Source organism: Lucilia cuprina, chromosome 4 (genome assembly GCF_022045245.1).
Source record: "Lucilia cuprina isolate Lc7/37 chromosome 4, ASM2204524v1, whole genome shotgun sequence".
NCBI lineage: Eukaryota > Metazoa > Arthropoda > Insecta > Diptera > Calliphoridae > Lucilia > Lucilia cuprina.
In genome coordinates this window covers 41,466,770-41,486,658 of record NC_060952.1, presented here as the reverse complement: position 1 = coordinate 41,486,658, position 19,889 = coordinate 41,466,770, and the positions used below count along the sequence as shown (strand labels likewise).

General features: G+C 27.3%; 1 protein-coding gene across 9 annotated transcripts in view; it reads left to right on the top strand.

Moving 5' to 3' along the window:
* The window catches only part of LOC124419767 (sodium/calcium exchanger 3), a 162,423-nt gene that overhangs the window by 124,441 nt on the left and 18,093 nt on the right, over positions 1–19,889 (top strand). For 8 of the 9 annotated variants that reach the window (XM_046950345.1, XM_046950344.1, XM_046950340.1 and 5 more), the window contains one exon: positions 2,724–2,825. The exons of the other annotated variant lie outside the window; for it this stretch is intronic. In XM_046950345.1, coding sequence (XP_046806301.1) covers positions 2,724–2,727 — 4 coding nt within the window. In that variant the 3' untranslated portion in view covers positions 2,728–2,825. Of the gene's footprint in view, positions 1–2,723; positions 2,826–19,889 lie in introns of those variants that run through there. 9 annotated transcript variants of the gene reach the window in all.

The following is a 19,889-nucleotide window of genomic DNA, read 5'->3' as shown; positions in this document are numbered from 1 at the left end:
TTAAAGTGATTAATGTCAACAGATAAGTAGACAGTTGAATTTAATTTTTCAAAGTAAACCTTAAGTGGTCATTACTTACATATGTTAAAGCGATTTTAAATTGAGAGTTTCTTTAGTTATTAAACCCTTATATATATTTCTAAAGTTAAATTACATTGCAGAAAAAATCTTTGACCTTTTAGTTCATATTAAGTGCAGCATTAGTCATATCAAAGCCATTACTTATTGACATTTATTTCGTTTAGCGGTTCAGTGTTATTCTCTATATATGTATTTCTATTTATATTATAGTTTAAATTTATACTGAAATTTACAATTTACTATGAGTAGAAATTTGAGCTTATTAGACTGGCTCCATATATAAACTAAACGTTTGTCGCCCAACAAAAACTTACTTTGAAAAGTAATTAGTAAAATCTATTAAGTCCAATTTCTAATACTTACTCATCGACATTTTAACTTGTTGTTTTAACATACATACCACGCTCACTTATAAATAATTAATTAAATAAGTCATAACAAAGTTTAGTTTTAAGCATAGTCTACGCAAACTTCAAACGTAGTTGCCATGTTCGTTAGTTCGATACAATATTCACAATACTACTACTAATTTGAGAGAAAATCATTATTCTCTCTTGAATTATTATCCAATGCTCAAAAACTCTGTTTTGTGTTTATTTGACGAAAGGCTGGCAATGATAGAGAAAGTGCTGCAGGATTTTTCTGACTCTCCATATGTTTACATTTGTCTAAACCCGTTCGTCCAATTTTATATAATCATGCTTCTCGTTCTGTTTTTTGGCGTTGGAGTAACCTAACAGGATTATTTCGTCTTGGATACAAAAACAGCTTTATATTTGAGGCGTCTGTCTTCATCACGTTCATTAGCAGCATTCTTGCCAATCTGTTGCGAATGAATACAGCATTGGTATATATCTGGCTTTGAGGATGTCTTTCTGTTTTTTCCTTTTTGGCCTGTTTTACCCAATCTGTTGCCAGCCTTGGCACCAGACTGGAGAGTATCTGCCGAGCTCTTTGCTTTGAGGATGTCTTTCTGACTTTTACATTTGGCCTTTTTTCCTCAATCGTCGTCAGCCTTAGCGCCTGATTGAGGAGTTGTTGTCGAGCTTTTTTAGGGCAGGAAAGTGTTGTGTCTTTCGCTCCACCTACCAGTGGGACTAACCACTGTTTCTTGACTAAAGGCGATAAGTTATTCTTCGGACAAGGTCCCACGAGTAGGCACGTAAGAGGATGGGCAATATATGTACATACACTAGACCAGGAGTTAAAATCATCCGGTGTCGTAGCACTGTCAGCGACAAATCTTCTATTACCACTGATTAGCCACTTAAGTTCTTGACACTGCTACCAACCACCTTAAGCTTACAAGTAGGGGACGGGAATGAGACAGTTGATTTTATACATGAAACAGGGATTTAAGGATAAGGTCATAATGACTTTTGAAATCGATGCCTTCCAAATACAAAGCGTCTTTGACGAATGTATTTGAAACACAGGTTTTCTATAAAAACATAATTTTTTTTTTTAAACAAAGTGAATATTGGCAACATTTACTCCAGCCAGTCTAATATCCTTTACATACATATGTATATCAAACAAATAACCCCTCATTTTCATGCATCCATTTGATTATAGAACATTCAGTCAAACGTTTATTCATTCATTCATTCATTCATTCATTCATTCATTCATTACGTAAATAAATGCAATTTTGTTTTAACTAATCACTCACATTAAGGGATGTTCGTGTAATGTTTTTTCCTTCTTCTATATTTTTTTTACATTCCTTTTTATTTTAAAAATGTTGTTAGCATCATCACATCGCCAATAAAATACTATAGATGTTATTTGAGTTCATTTTTCAAATAAAAAACCAAACTATAACCCCATTTAACTGTTTTGCTACACTTGATGACAATTGATGTTCAATTTGTAATTGTGGTTTCATTTCAAATTCTTTACGCTAATGTTTTTTTCTAGTTTTTATAGTTGGTCTTAATGTTTATATAAATACTATGTTTAACACTTAGTTTGCTTTACTAACAGTTACAAGATACTTTAAAGTTTCTATTTAGTTTTGAAATATGTATCGAATATTTTTCTGTTCTGTTATTTTGTTGTTTAGTATTTAGTTTTAAATTTCAGTTAGTGCTTCATTTCTTAACTTAGGGGAATAGTTAGTTCAACAATACTTGTTTGTGACAAGTTAAGCGTATATAAAAGTTTTATTTAAACAACAATTTCATGGTTGCTAAACAAAAGTTAGAAGTTAAAATTAAAAAAAAACATTTAGTTGCTATCAATACAAATGTCTAGGTTTTTGTTTAGTATTTAGGTTAAATAGGCTAATAAATCATTAATTACCTTAAACATTATTATATATAGCAATGGTATAAACACTTGTTTATATGGAATAAGTGCCTATTGCTTAAAACTATAGATTAAAACAAATCATAGTTTTAAACAAACTAAAGTGTGTTTTAAAACCAACACTTGAGCGTATGAGTATTATTTATTTTCTTGTAAAGATATAAAAATAATCATACGCAGTGTGGTCCGAATATTTTACATATTTTGAATATTTTCTTAATAAAATTTTATTAAAATAGTAAAAACCTCCTAAATAACTAAAATTATGTATAAATTTCAAAAATTGTAAAATTTGTTATATTTATTTTTCTTTATTTTTTCTTTCTTTTTAGGTAAGTGTAATTGAATTATCCAAGATATCATATAAATGTGTCATATTTATAGGTAAGATTTAAGTGAACGTAAAATGTACAAATATTAAATGAAAATTATGTTTGTGCAATAGTGCATTGCCTTAAATTTAACTCAAAAATATGTTTGCCTTTTTCGAAAATTGGTTTTAGAAATTTATTTTTAACATATAATGATTGTGAATTATCCAATTAATGTTTTATTGGATAAGAGTTCAATCAAGATTTGTCATTTCATTAAATTTTGAAACAAAAATTGCAATTTTAAGTTCTCTATAAAAATCGTTGCGGTTAGATTTAATCGAAGTTCTATATTTTCTAAACATTTTATCCGATTTTAATAAATTATCTAATAAAAGATAAACAAATATAATCTTCATACGAAATTTGTTCTATAAACCTTTGATAAATGTTTATGAATAAGGCAATATTTTTGTATTTGTACCTTACACCACTATAGTGGGGAGGATATTATGCGTTTGTACTACTGTAGTCCGTCCTTCTATTTATGTATGTGTCGCAATTTTGAAGATAAATTGATGATATTTAACACATACTCTTTTCGAACTTTATTATTTTGCGTAGCCTGTAAGAGAAAATCTTTTGTAGAAATATCAACAATAAGTTAAAATAATTTCGAATTACGATTTGAAATAATTTATATAATTTATTAACTAAAAAATAGTTCGATTTTTCAACATATTCACTGGTTTAGAGTATCATATATAGAGGCCATGCACGACTATACATTCATTTTTTTAAATTTTATTTTTTCAAATTTTATTTGAGTAAAAATGGCTACAAAGGATACTGCTTAGAGAACTAGAGATCATGTAAACTGTAAACTAGCTTTTATGATATAAACAACAATATACAACAATACACAGTGAATGACTGACTGACTGCTAACAATGGCAAACTTAGCAAATGTTAAATGAATTTTTTAAAACATACAAGACAATTTCTTTGCAAATTTTTAAGAGTTTAAAAAACAAGTGGTTTTTATTGTTACTTTTTGTATTTATTACATTCTATTGTTGTTTACATAAAGTTTAGTTTTTTGTTATTGTAAATAAAATTCCTGTTTTATACACCCCAACTTACAAAACAAACAGTAAAGCCAACCTTACAGTCATAATGAAAAATGCACTTTAAAGTCCTTAGCAATTTTACAAGTGAGTCCCATCATGTATCCCTTTTAAGAATTTTTCATAGATTAAGTGTGATAATAATCCTCTTGCCTTCCTCCTAAGACATGTTACAATTTCAAGTCTCATAGCTTATTATTTTTCCTGGGCCTTCAAAGCTGCAGGGTTTTAAAAAAACAAAAAACTACACAGTGATACAAAAAGTTTCTTTCAGTTTGTTTATTTTCCAAACAAAATAACTACCAACCACAATTTGGAAAAAGTTGTTCATGGCATTTTGGACAAAAAAAAACTTAAATAAACTAAAAGACACGTAAACAAGCTTCTTTAAATTATATTTTGTTTCCTGTTTTCTACTCATTTCTTCGTTTAGGAAAGAATTTGTTCTATTTTATATTTCATGTTTTTAAGTGGATTGTGACAATGATACTACATACTCTATTACCAACATGTGCTTAAGATATTAAAGAAACTGAAAGGATTTTTAAAAAATTTGTTTATTACCAGTGATGTATGAATAAAATGAATGAAGTATGTGCTTATATTTCATTTTTTACTACAAGAGATATAGCTTCGTTCCCACGTCATTTTTTTTGAGTACAATCGATTTTAAAAGCAATATTAGGGTATCACTCTAAAGGGAAATTATGTTCTTATCTTCAGCAAAATTAGTTTTAGTTTATAATTAGCAAAAATATTGGATCGACTCCTATCTAAGGATGTTCCAATCGACTCCAAATCACTTTCTCATTTGACGGCGTATCTTTCCGTCAACTTTAACGAATGATATCTCATGCGTTCGAATGAAAAATTTGCTTTTTTTGTAAATTATAAGCGTAATGTACGAAAAAATACATTTTTTGTCAAAAGAAATTTCTTCCAAAATTTTTTATAAAAATTTAAATATTCTCAAAAATTTATTGAAAAATTTGCAAAAACAATGTTAATTTCTGGTAACATTTTTAGACATTTTTTCAAAAATCAAAGTTTAGGAATATTAAAAAAAATAAATAAATTTAATTTCTTTCTACTAAAATTTTTTTCTACTAAAATCTGTTAATTTCTGGTAACATTTTTAGACATTTTTTCAAAAATCAAAGTTTAGGAATATTAAAAAAAATAAATAAATTTAATTTCTTTCTACTAAAATTTTTTTATAAAAACACTGGCTGTCTGTCAACTTTAACAGATGAAATGGGAATTTTTTTTTATTTAAAATATATATTTACGAAAAAATGCTGTTTTTGTCAAACTCTATTTTTTGAAATATTTTTAATAAAAACTTAAATATTCTCGAAACAAATTTTTCAAAAATAAATATAATTATTGCAGAAAATTAAAATCAATTTCTTTGTAGTAACATTTTTCTATAAAAACAAACTCTTGGTTAAATTAAAAAAATAAAACTCTAAACAAAACTTAAATTTTTTCCTTAAAAAAAATTCTTTGAAAAATTTACAAAAACTTTGAAAAAATTACTAAAAATATTCTATATAAAATTAAAAATTCTCTGCAAACAAAATCTTTTAAATCCATCAAAAATATTCTCTATATAAAATACAAAAACTAGCTTTACCCTACTATGTATACCTGATTCTCAATATATCTGAGTATTGTTATAAAAATAACATTTAAAAGAAAATAAAATATTTTAAATTTTTTGCTTTTTCGATTTGTTTTATTTTTATTTCGCTTTGTTGGTTTTTGTATGACATAAAATTCGAACACTGTCGTTATTTTTTTTCTCTAGCTATTTTTACTACAGACTGTCAGAGACTGTATCAGAAATAGTTGCTGCTGGTCGTTGTATGTGTATAATATGGGGGGACTATTCTAATATAAATTTTATTGGGATTTTTTTTATCTTTCTTGTTTGTTTGTCCCTCCTTTGTTGTAACACTGCGTTGACATTGATTTGTTGTTATGGCGAAGAATGTGGAGGGAGATGCTGTAAACAGCATCAGGTTGAATTTTAAGTGGGCGTTTAATTAATTTGGCTTGATGTTTGACAAAAACATAATTATTTTAGAGACAAACAGCTCATTTGAGCGATAAGTAATTTATTTAAATTTAATTTTCAAATTGAAATTAATTTTAATTTAAAATTAATTATAGAGTTAAGATATACTTTTAAGTATGTTGTTGTTTGCTTAGCATTTGATAATGATGATTAATAATTTTCTATAATATTTTATAGATTATTATACTAGATTATTATTTTTCATCATTGTAAAGGTATCTAATATTAGAATAAAGAAATATGAATGCATTAGCATGGCCAACCAACACACCTAGGCCACAATCGGGGATGTGTGCGCTCCTTATCATGAGAAAAAAAGGAACTGAATGAATTATTGTTCAGAGCAGAGTACGTACTATCATACTAACTTCAGACTTGTTCGTTTTTAGGAGATTTTTCGTCTTGCTCTCGTCAGGGTCACCCCATACGATTTTCGTGGTTCTACCCACTGTTTCATTATTCCAAGAGGTCTTATGGGATTGTCTCACCCATATTTTTAGTTCAGCTTTTATTGCGTCGAATGGTTTTGCGTTTACTCACTGTTGAGAAAAAAAGGATATTTTGTACAAAAGGGACCATACGGGGTCCCTTTTGGTTGTATGGGGGTTTAGCCAAATATAACAATTTTCAATGGCGTTCGTCCTTAAGCCACGATATGTATATAATCTATAGTCCCGACTATTATAAAAAAATGTTTTTAATTTATTAGATATTTCACAATAGATTTGTCTATAGAATTAGAAATAGTTAAGAATAAAGTTTCCGCAGACTAAACATATATTCTGGACTATAACTTAGTCTAAATTTTTACATATAGTTAACTAGAGTTTTGTATTTAGGCTAGACTTATAGCTTATAGTGTCGACGACAGTTCAATCATTTATTTACAAAGTTGTATATTGTTACGACTATAGATTAGTCCATTGAATATTCTATATACTCGACTATAGATTTTTCTATAGTTACGACTATAGATCATAGTCTCAATAAATATATTTTATATAGATTAATCTAATCGAATGCAGATTAGTCGTAATATAGATTAAAAATTGTTCTTATGTCTCGACTATAGATTAATCTATAGTCTCGATTATAGATTAGTCTACTATCTTGAGTTTAGATTAGTCTAGAATATAAATTATTATATAGACTATAGACTTATATATAATCTCGACTATAGATTTTTCCAAAGTCGTGACTATAGAATCATCTATAATGAGACTATGGAGTAATATACATTAATATACATTAAATACTAAAGACTACAATCTCTACAGTCGAGAGTATGGAATAATGTATAGTCGAGACTACAGATCTAGAGTAAAATTATTGACTAATCTACGATCTTAACTACTAATATTTAAGATTGTATAGTCCATAGACTATAGTTAGTTTATTAGTCACTTTAGTCGTGGCTAAAGATTAGTCCATATAATCAATTATAGATAATTCTATATTCTCGACTAATGTTAATGTTTTAATCTCAACTAGACTGTATTTTAAAGTATCGAACACTGGTTTCTATAGTCTATAGTTTCCCAGCAAAATTTTTACATACCCGGTAAGTAGGCAAGTAATATTGGAGAAAAGTGTAAGTAGTTACTTTTTGGGTGAATAACTACTTATTTCTGTTCGACGATGACCAAAAAATAACTAGTTACAAATCTGCTTACCCGACTTTTCTGGATTTAAAACTGGTTTTACAGTAATTTTTCGTGTTTGCTATTCTATTTCCTTGCCCCATTAAAAATAGTTTTATCATTCTATCTGGAATGGTTTTCACACAAATATAAATATCAACATTTTTTGAAAAAACTTTCAAAATCGACTACCGTTAGACATCCTTCTTTAAATCCTTATTAGACACACGCTATAGACAATAGACTACGAATTCCATTAAAAAAATTAATTTATTTTATTGATAACGAGAACTCATTACCGAGTAATGTATGAAATAACTACATATCCTACAATACTCATTACCAAAATCTTAAAATATTTTACTGGGTTATTTCATAATCTCGAATAGTTTTATAGGCTCAACATGACGATTGTAGTAGTGCGGTCGAAACAAAGTCTCTTCGAATTTATTTGACTGTTCGCGTCCAGTAAACTACCGCGTTAACCAACCAACCATGGGCTCAACTATGTATAGTCTGTAATTTCCACTATATTCAACTAGTCTATGGTTTTGACAATAGTCTTCTTCTTTTTACATGGACTATTGACTCTTGTCATATAATAAAATTGAATTACTTTACCTTAAACTAAATTTTAAATAAGTTTTTCGAAGGTGAGAGTATGTTTGTATATATGTGTATAAAATAAGTTATGCAGTTGATGCTAAAAATCAGAAATTAATAAATAGATGCAAAAGTGAGCATAAGAAATATTACTCTCTCACATGTACAGGTACTGTGTGAATTCAATACACTTGTATAAGTATTTTATTTTTGTTTACATAAATTAACAAAAATAGAAAATTAAAAATGTATCCGAATACACCATACCCTACCACATTGTAATATAGTAGTTCTTAACGTAGAAGTTATATTAAAAAGATTGATGGTTGCTTAACTAATGAATTTACTGCTCAATATAACAATTTTCTTATATATAAAATTTCTTGAGTAGATTTTTCTATAGATGTATAGCATATACCGTTTCCAAAGAAATTCAATAGACTAATTGTTAACATCATTGCACTGATGCAAGTGTTACTTACTTTAAGCCGTTCCTATTAGTGTGGTGTAGGGTGTATTTTGAATGTATTTGGGCTACATTAATATTAAAAATAATCGTTTATATTAAGCGTTAATTCAAGCAGCAAGGGAAGTTTATTAAAAACATTTTCAGAAAAAACGAAATTTTCAATTGTTCTTATATTTATATTATTATTTTCAAGTGTCCAACCCAACAAACACAACGAGTTTAATTGAAATTTTGAATAATTTTAAATGAAAATCTTTCTTGCTTTTGTTAAGAGAATTTTAATAAAAATTACTAATTAAAACCATTATTTTACAAAATATCGAATTATAATATCAAACAAGCATTTTAAAACTTTTTCAACCATAAAGTTTGTGATTGTTGGTTTATATATTTTTTAACTAATACATTCTCACGACTTAGGTTTTTGACAACAGACTTAGGTTTTGTCATCCTTAGATTCGCTTCTATGCATAAATTATTTTATTCTAAAAATAATCAAATCATATAATTCTTTTATTATTACAAAACAAAAAAATAATTATCTATTTGACATATGTTTTGTAAATTCTGCCAAAATAATTTTGTAATACGTTTTAAATACAATACTTTTTTTCTGACCATAAATAAAATTAACACACATTGATAGAAGCAAAAAAAAATATATATTAAACAAATGTTCGTTTAATCATGTAAATCATATAAATAATTTTTGTTAAATATACAATATTTTGATTTTTTTTTATTCAACTAAGAAGCTAAATCAACAAATTGCTTGCCTTTCACACCTCCTACACGTGTAAATTTTCTAGTCTAATGATTTATTTGAGAAATTAATTTAAAATTTTGAAAATAGTTTACAAAAAAAAAAAAAAAAAAAACATACATACAAACATGATTAAATCTTGTTCTACTTGTATTCATATGTTTAATGGAAAATTAATAAAATTTCATGTTAATTATTTATGTACAAAACGAAAATATTTTCATGAGGCTTAAAAAAAATTAATAAAAACAAATGCTTTTTTCTAGTTTTGTTTAATAAATAAATAAATTATCAAATGTGGTTTATTAATAAAAGCATAAAGTAAACTTACTTTTACTTTATTCCTTTTAGTGGTGGTGGTTTGTTATTATCTTCCTTTATGTTTTTCTTTTGATAACATACAATTTCGCCGTTTTTTGAATATTTTAAGCCAGAGTGAAAATAAATAAGAATGTTAAATAAATTGGCTTAATTGTATGAAGTCTAAAGTATAAATAATTGCATTAAGAATGATGTTTTTTCCTCCCTCTATTTGGATTTCCATTTACTGGTGGGTTGACTGTAGCTGGCAATGATTTTAGCTTTATACCATTTTTTATAATTTTCTTAAATTTTTCTATTTTTTTTCATCAAAATGTGTTCATAATGTAAAACATACATACATATTCGGATATTAGGGTAGACAACAAAAGTTTGTAAACTTGTTATCACAAACAAAACTTTTTATCAATTTTTATTACGTGAAAAAATGTTCTGATATAGACCGATTTAAAGTAAATATCGTATACAGATTCTCTATAGAAAAGTTATCAAGATTAAGCTGTAGAGAGGTTTCCAGATTCAGAAAAACTTTTTAATCAGACTCATATGAACTTCTCTTCATAAACATCATCTAATCTCAGCACAACTTCAGTTATCCAGACTAAAAGCCACTCCTCTTGATACAATCTGTTTAGCATAGTTTTGAACTCGTTTAATAGCAAGGTTGTTTGCAATTATGATCATTTTCGTGATACAATTTGATTTGAATCATTTTAACTATTCTTTTGAAAAGTTGACCTTATTTTGAACATATTTTCCCTAGATGAAATATACTTATTCAGAACAACTTTATATTATATTGAAAAATGAAAGCAGCTTTCTATAAAAATATTGTCCAGATTGAAAGAAAAGTTGTCTAGATTCAGATTAGCTTATTTATAGAAAAGTTATACTGACTCAAAGCAACTTTTCTATAAACAAAAATATTCACTTTCAAATTTTCTATAGAAAAGATGTCCAAACTCAACTTCCAGAGCAACTTACCTAAAAAAACTAGTTTAGACTCAAATCAGCATCTCCGTAGAAAAATTTTTCTAGAATCAGATCAATTTTGCTATAGAGAAATTGTCCAGATTCAGAACAACTTTTTTAGAGAAAAGTACATTAACTGAGAATCTTTTCAAGACTCCAGACTCAGAAAAACTTTTCTATATATTGTCTAAACTCAGAGCAACGTTTCTGTAGAAAATTTGTTTAAATTCAAAGCTACTTTTCTATATAAAAATTGTCTAAACTTAAATTAACAATTACGTTGAATATTTATTTAGACCCAATAGAAAATTAGTCTCGATTCAGAGCAAGTTTTCTAGATTCAAGAAGTTGCCTTGATCAACTTTTCTATAGATGAGTTGTCAACATTCAGGGCAATTTTTCTTTATAAGGGTTGCAAGAGATTTTTTTTTTTTAAAAATCATTTAAAATTTTTTTAAAAACTTGATGGATTCAGAAAACTTTTTCAGAAAAAAGTTGTCTAGATTTGAAACAACTTTTCTTGTGTCAATCTTAGCTAATCGAGAGCAAATGCCAACCTCAAGCTTCCTGCTCATAATCAAATTTATACATACAACGTCCTGACGTCCTGAAAAAGGCGGGATACTTTTTCAGAGATCTTGTTTTGATTTTAATAATCAGCGGACAGTATAGGAAGAAGCAAGTTTGAAGGCCTACCTGCTTAACACAATTAATAAGGGGATAGCTGCCCTGTTAGCTATATAAGCTACATTAGGCCAATCCTATTATTATGATTGTAATCTTTTGAACACAAAGAATAAACACACACCCTTAATTTAAGATTTGCCACATGGCTGAATGTAATAGACTTAAAATATAAGTTTTCGGACTTTTGCGATCTCTTAGGGTGACTGAATTTTATATTCTGGTCAATGTGGCATTGATGACTCTTATACTTATAGCGTACAGGCATTCCTTTTGAATGCCTATGTAGTATTCAATTACTTTTGGCCCTTACTGTATCCACACACACATATCCCGCTAAGTTGCTGTGGTATATTGTGTTGAATTTAGTGGTAGTTAACGTCGTCGCAGTGTTTTCCATGTATTTCTTGCTCATGTCCTTGGTATTGTGGTCTTGTTTTGTTGGCACTGGTATTTTGGTTTTCTTTAGTGTATAAAAGTCTGTGAATGACAATAATTGTCTAAAAATTTATGTTGTCTTCTGGGGAAGTATATATATGAATATGTATGTAAATATGTGATAACTTTAATAAAAATCCAAATCAGCATATTTTTAAATTATGTTGTCATATTTTGTTTATGCTTCATGTTTTTTTATATTATTTTTTATTTATTTCCATTTTAATAAGACAGGCGAATTTTTTTCATACATAAACCGAAATCAGTATTATGGGCAACAATATATACGGAAACGAATATTAAATTCAAATTATAATTATTAAATAAAGTTTTGTTTTTAGTTGTAAAAAAAGTTATTTTCTAATATAAATTCTAATTAATTTTTAGGGAGTTTTTTTTTTCATAATACCAACATAATTTGACCACAAAAAAACTTGTTTTGAAACTTTCTTCTTATTTTTCTTTTTTTTTTCTTAAAGGTTTTAGAATTGTTGTTGGTTTCACTTTAAGTATCTTAAATTTGTAGAGAGTTTTTTCAGAAAATATTTTTTTTTTTTTAAAGAAAAACACTCATTTTGAGAAGTAATAAGACAATCAAAATGAACAGTTTGTGCAGAAATCTATGACAACCATAATTATATTTCTTGAAACAAAACAAAGTTTATTAAAGATATTAAACTTTTGTAATTAATTTTGTAAAATGTTAAAGGACTTATTCATAGGAATTTATTAATAATTAATTTTGTAAAAGGCCTTATTCATAAAAATGTATAAAACGCGAATAAGGCAGTACAACAGAGATTTGTAGAATAATGTTTTCTATAAAAGAAATAGTTAAAACATTTTTCAGTATAATTTTTCCCAAAAAAAAATCAAGTTCTATCATAAATGTTTTTAAAATATTTCATAAATTTAATATTAATAAAAAATTAAAATTTACATAAAACTTAAAGTTGAATGTTTTTAAATGTGGAAAACATTTTATAGAAAATTGTAAAGACGTTCGGAATCCAAAATAAATTATTCAAAATTGAAAAACTTGTCAATAGAAAGTTTTTCTGTAAGAATTTATTAAAGAAAATTTTATCTGAATTTATTAAAGAAAATTTTATCTGAATCTGAAACAATATTTCTATGACAAAGTTCCTTTCGAATCAAACAACTTATATATACAATATTTTATATTGTATACCCAATTCACAATCGGTGTTGCACGGTTGTATCGTAGTAGTTCGTAATTTTTTTATTTGTTTTTGTTTCAAAAATTTTTATGAGATACAACCATACGAAATTGATTGTGAATTGAATAATTATTTATCTTAAAGGCATCCGGAATGCAAAACAAATTATTAAAAATCGAACAACTTGTCCATAGAAATTTTTTTCTAAATCCTAACAAATTATTAAAAAAAAATTGATCTAAATCCGAAACAACATTTCTACGACAAAATTTCTTTAGAACCAAACAACTTATATATAGAACATTTTCTATATTTCTTTATATCTGAATAATTATCTTTGAATCTGAATAATTTATTATAGAAAATTTGATCTGAATCCGAAACAATATTTCTATAATAAAGTTGCTCTAAAACTTAACAACTTATATATAAAAAATTTTATCTGAATCCAAAACTACTTATTGTAGATGCTCTGAAAATTAACAACCTTATATAGACAATTTGATATTAATCAGAACTACATGTCTATAAACGATGTTTTCTTTGAATCCGAAACTTATTTTCTATCTTAAAACCATTCGGAATACAAAACAATTGTCTATTGATGTGAAATCGAATCTGAACAACTTTTATTTAAAAAGATGGAACTAAACAACTTATTCATATAAAATTTAATCGGAATCCAAAACAACTTGCTATAGTTATTCATAAAGAATAAATTTTTGTAGAAAATTTTATCTGACTCAAAACAACATGTATATAAACGAAACATATTTTCTATCATTAAAACTTCCGGAATCGAAATAATTTTCTATGACCAACTTTATCTGAAAACAAATAATATTTTTCTGAATCTAAACAACTTATAAAAAAATTCATCTTAATCCGAAACAACTTTCCTATAACATATAGAATAGAATTGAGTTGATCTGGATCCCAAAAACTTTTGTATAAAGTTGAACAACTTCTCCATAAAAAAGTTAGATTGAATTAGAAAGTTGCAGAGAATATAAAGAGCTTTTCTAAAAAAAAACACTTGACCTCAAATATTTTTTTTAAATTTTCTATTTTTTTATTTAAAATATTAAATTCATTTGTCACTTAATATTCTTTAAACTTATTTGAAAACTCTTATAACATAAACTATCTATTAAATAATACTTTTTCTTCTAGATTTTCAATCATAAATCAGACAATTTCAAATACTTAAATTCTACAATATTATCTCATCTTATTTTGCCATAAAAACAATAAAAATTATTTTTATTTTCTGTTTAATAAAATTCATATAAAAAGCCTTTATTCCAGCTAAAACACGTGAAGAGAAAACATAATAAAATTTCCCCCCCAAAAAAATTAACTTCAATTGTATGATTACGTTAATAACAAATAATCGTGAAACAAAAACACACGTGCTGAAAGAAAATCATAAAATAAAATATAATAAAACACGAAATATAAAAGAAAACTAAAATAAAAAAAATGTGAAAAATATACACTATAAATTTTTAGTTATAAAAAGTAGAGGGAAAAAAATAACTCATAAAATGTAGTAGCTCTCAACATATACATACATATTTAAAATTTTTGGCCACTAGTGGCTTTAAAAATATAAAATAAATATTTTTTTCTTTCTAATAAAATACATATTAATAATTCTGTACATAATTACACGCAAATAACAACATGGTTACTACAACTAGTGTATGTTAATTGTAACAAAGCATTGTTATCGAAAACACATAACTGTTATTTTGATTAGATTTAAACAATTTTTTTGCTGTAAACATTTACAAATTCATGATAATTATTTACTTTCATGTTTATGACAAATATTGATTGATTTTATCAACAACAAAATGATAACAATGAAAACATATTATGTTATTGTTATATTATGATATTTTTAAAATTGTTACTATAACCATAATATGTTTAGAATAAAATCATAATTTTAACCATAACATGTTGCTTTTGGAACATGGTTAACACAACCATGTTTTTTCTCTGCGTGCACGTATGCTTACTTCTTATATAAACAAATATTTTTTACTTTGTATTGGTTCGTTTTTTAATATGAACAGGAAATATGTAAGATTACATGTAAAAGCGTGAGAAAATTTATTTCCAGGAAAAGTTTTGATATGTGATATAATTTTTGTAAGCTCTAAAAAACGAAAACATATCTTGTATGTGTTCACACATAAACTTGTATGTGTTCACACTTTAAATAATAAATAATTTTTTGCACACTCCTTAACATAAACAAACAACTGACAACAACGAGGGTGAACTTGTAAGTCAGTTAAGTTTAGTGTTAGGCAGCTATCACAACATATGGAAATTAATTGACATTTTGAATTTACATTATAGGATTTTTTTCAATAAAAAATATTTCAATATTTACAACTGTTGATTGTATGAGATAGCTGAAAATAAACAGATGTAAAGTGACATAACTAACTTTCCTTAAGACGTATCAAATCCCCCTCGCACTATTAATAATTTTATATAAATACATTTTTCCACATTCTTACATATAGTAAGTGGCAAAACAAAAAAAGATCAAAGTATTTTTTCGCCCGAAATATACATATTCCGAAACCCACAAACATTGTTACTACCCTGCAGATATGTATATTCAGGAATCTATGTAACCATTTTATTTTATAATATCCAACTACTTGATTGAATACATTTTTTTTTTTTTGATTTTATATGTGTCATACTTCTCAAAGCGAAGAGAACTTGAAGAAGTTGCGTCAATTGGTTTTGATAAACGCAAAACCAGCCGACGAATGAAGGCTTAATTGGAATAATGAAAAAGTCTGATGTTAGAATGATGGTACGTATTCAGATGAGTGGACAAACAGGATTACAGGCATAGCTATACACAATTGGCCGTGGAGATTTAGACGAATGTAGAGTATGTAAGGAAGACACTACATCCTACTATCAATCTAACTTAGGTATATAGACCCACCAAACACTACCATCCTTATCACGTTTAATGTAATGGTTTGGTGAAGTGTCATAATGTCCATGGACACTGTAATGATGTGACAGAAATGCATTCAAATATGTTTTATATTACATCAAGTACAAGAATGGATTAACAAAGCCGAGATCGTAGGTTCGACTACATGTAAGTAGGTAAGGGATTGATTTTATTTAGCAATAAAAATTTTCGCTGTAAACTTCCTAGTAATACTAGAAAAAAGATAGTTACCAATATTAAAAGAAGTTTCAGAAACGGAGACTAAAAATAATGCTTAAGGCTTAAAAATAATGCTAGAAAAACGATAAATTATAAACTTTAAAATTAACTAACTCATTAGTTGAATTAATTAAATATATAATTGGAAGCCTAAATTTTTATAAATTTTTTAAATAGTTATATTATATATAACTAGCTAATACCTGGTGTGCTTCGCTACTCCAATCGAAATTAAGTACATAATCAAAAAAAATATTTATTTAGATATATTGTGGGATACACAATATTTTTTGTTCTTCCCTCTAGAAAATTGTAACTACAATAGTTTTCCAGATTAACAATGTGTTATTGCCAAGCAAATTATTGCAAGTTTGTCAATTTCTATCTATCACCAAATTCTATCAATCTGTAAAAAATTTGAATTATCTGACAGTTTTTAAGATATACGAAATTTTGTTTTTAATTCATATATATGGTGTCAACACCCCCATTGAAAGTCCGGTCGTTACTCTCTAAATGTTCACTTGAATGTTAAAGTTCTTCATGTAAAATCTGAAGATTCTAGCTCTAATATACGAATTTTTCTATTTAATACATGACTCAAGCTCTCCAGATGAAGATCCACCACTTAAAATGCTATTTTGTGTGCATATTTTAGCATTTCAACCCCTTACCTGGTAATTAAATTTTTTGCCGGAATAATCTACATGTTTATGACCTAAATTTGAAAATGTCATAGGCAAACAATGATACACTTTAACGTATAATTAATTTAAATATTTTGTTAAAAACTTGAACAATATACAAAACCAAATCTCTTTATGTTTATATACAATTTATTTTTATACCATTCACCTTCGTGTCTGTCTGTCTGTTCGTCTGTCCGTCTGTCCGTCTGTTCGTCTGTGTGTTTGTTGAAATCGGTTTTAGAGGGCCCCAGATATCGGCGAGATCCGAATCTTCAATAAATTTGTTCGACATGCTTTAGAGAACACGGTATTTAAAATCAGAAAAATCGGTCCATAAAATCCGAGACAACCTCTGAAAATTTCATCAATTTAGATTTTTTCAATGCTCAGACAGAAATTGCAAAAAACAAAATACATAATCAACGGTAAATTTTGTTATTGTACTCTTATTTATAAAAACAAGGAAACATGAAATTATGTATGTGGAGCCTGGCTTAAGTTAGAAGCCATAAAGGGAACTTTTTGGTACTTTTTCGTTTTTCAAAAGGTACTTTTTGAATTTTCGATACTATTAAACCTAGATATATGAATTTAAGTATGTAGAGTCTGAATTAGGTAAGAACCCATAAAAGGGAACTTTTTGGTACTTTTTCTTTTTTCAAACCAACCAACAATAACGTGGACAAAAACTAAGTAAATTGTCATTAGTAAACATTTTTGAAAATTACTATGAAAATCATTTAAAATATTATAATATAATATAATATAAACTGTTCAATCTTAAAAAACTTAGGCCTCCATAAAGATAAGGGGATAAGATGCTTACATTTACTTACACAATAGCACACGCTTATAAATAAGGAGTTATTTAAGTACTTACTACGATCGCCTGCAAAAATACGTCCATTTTGTCTATTATTACTTTTCACAAAAAATACTTATATTTCGTTTGTGTTAAAGTTTAAAAACAATATACCAAGGCCAAAAAGTAAGTGCTTACATAATGTATTATTTTAAAGTCATTAAAAAACTCCTTCTAAGCATTGCGTACGATATATATTAGTTTTGTCAGATAAAACTTTCTTACATATTTATAATTATTTTTCTATGTATTACTAATACTAATTTTGCTTAAGTTATCAGCATTCTATTTAATAATCCTAGTTTATCTTTTACATTGAAAAATAACTTGACCTTTTTTGTTAAACACTCCCTGTATACTATGTACATATTTGTGACTTTAGATATTTAGTTGAGTGTGTAAATATGTGTCAACATTTATTACAACATACATGTTCCTACATATGTATGTATGCAAGTATATAAAGTGTAAATTATATATAAAAACCATACTAAGACAAAGAAAAAGCATTATAGACGTCTTGTTGTCTGCCGTTAAGAGAGTTCAAAAAGTCCATTTTGGTTTGGTTTGGCTTTAAAAAGAAAGGCAAAAAAGAAAAATCGAAAAAGGAAAATAAACACAGAAAACTGAAACTGAAAAATTGGCAACAAAGTTACTTTAATAAAAAGAACTCGTTGTATTTTTATATTTTCACATTGTTGTGCATTTATTGATGTTTTATGTTGGAACAAAAAAAAAAATTAAATAAAATAAAAATTACTTTTTGTATTTTTCTGCTGTTTATGTCGTCACAACACAATGCCAGTTAAGAAACCATTTTTATTTGTCTTTTCCATATATACTTGTCTTCTCTAGTGTAAAAGAAGCTTTATAGCAAAACAAAAAGTTTCATTTTTAATGTTCCTAGTCAACCATATAACACCCTACTGGAGCTATGAGCATTTAAAGAGATTTAAAAATAGTATACATATCAACAAAAAACTGGGATTATTTTTAAACCAATTCCCTTTCCTTACGTCTGAATTTTAAATTAAAACTTGACAATACTTTTCTACATGAATTGGACACGGTGGTCTTACTGAGTGAGTTTATATAACGACTTACTCCCGGGTGGCTATTTGTACATTCATATTGAATTTCTGGTCCAATATACATGCACTTTGCTCAAATACTTGATCTATCTAATCTCTGACCATTGCTGCCCTGTTGCTTAAGTTCCGAAATGCAAAAACATCACTCCCATTCGAAACCACGCAGATATGATGGACTCTGTTAAGTCAGCAACATTACCTAGAGACATAGTCGGTAGAACAAGGTACGAATTCATCACATAAGCCGAAGACTTTGTTATTACTCACACTGAATATACTATTGTAAATATGGTATGAACAGAGTTTTCTTGGAACATATCTGGACTAGAAATGAAAATTCTATGGTATCACTTTTTTCCCTAATCATTCAACACTTCATGCTTCTCATTCATCCGATACAATCATCAGAGAACAAGATACGATATACTTACCCCTACCCCTACATTCGTTTTGTATTATATACATTTACATCAACTCATTTCCAACGCTTAGTCCCACAGTCACTCCTCTGTGGGGTATCTGTTGTCACGATGCATCAGTCTTTTAACTGCTACTTACTCTTCAATAGAATTTGAGTTTAAACCACTGACACTACGTAGATCCCGAAGAAACCCCAATCAAATGACCAGCCAGGACATAGTCCTGCGAGCAACTGGCCACCCGTTGTAACCGTCGACACCATATCAAATCATTCGAATGAAAAGTCTAGGACACATATGATATCACCAATTATAAAACCGGTAGACTAGAGGTACTGGTATCAACTCTTTTTCCCCGGGATTGCAATCACACAAAAATGGGGTCTTTAATCAACGTAACATGCCTCCATGGGAGCTTCATATGTTATATTTCATGTTGTATTTAGTTTGTCTTATATTTAACAAGCTAATATATGAACTTCTACATTACCGTTGTGTTGTTAGAGTGAAATTAATAATAGAATCAGGGATGGAAAACTGTGTATGAGAAAAAATAGTTTTGTTTTTTTTTTAATAAATGTTTCAAAAAGTGTTCTGATGTTTTATGATATTAGTCCTTTTAAAATATACC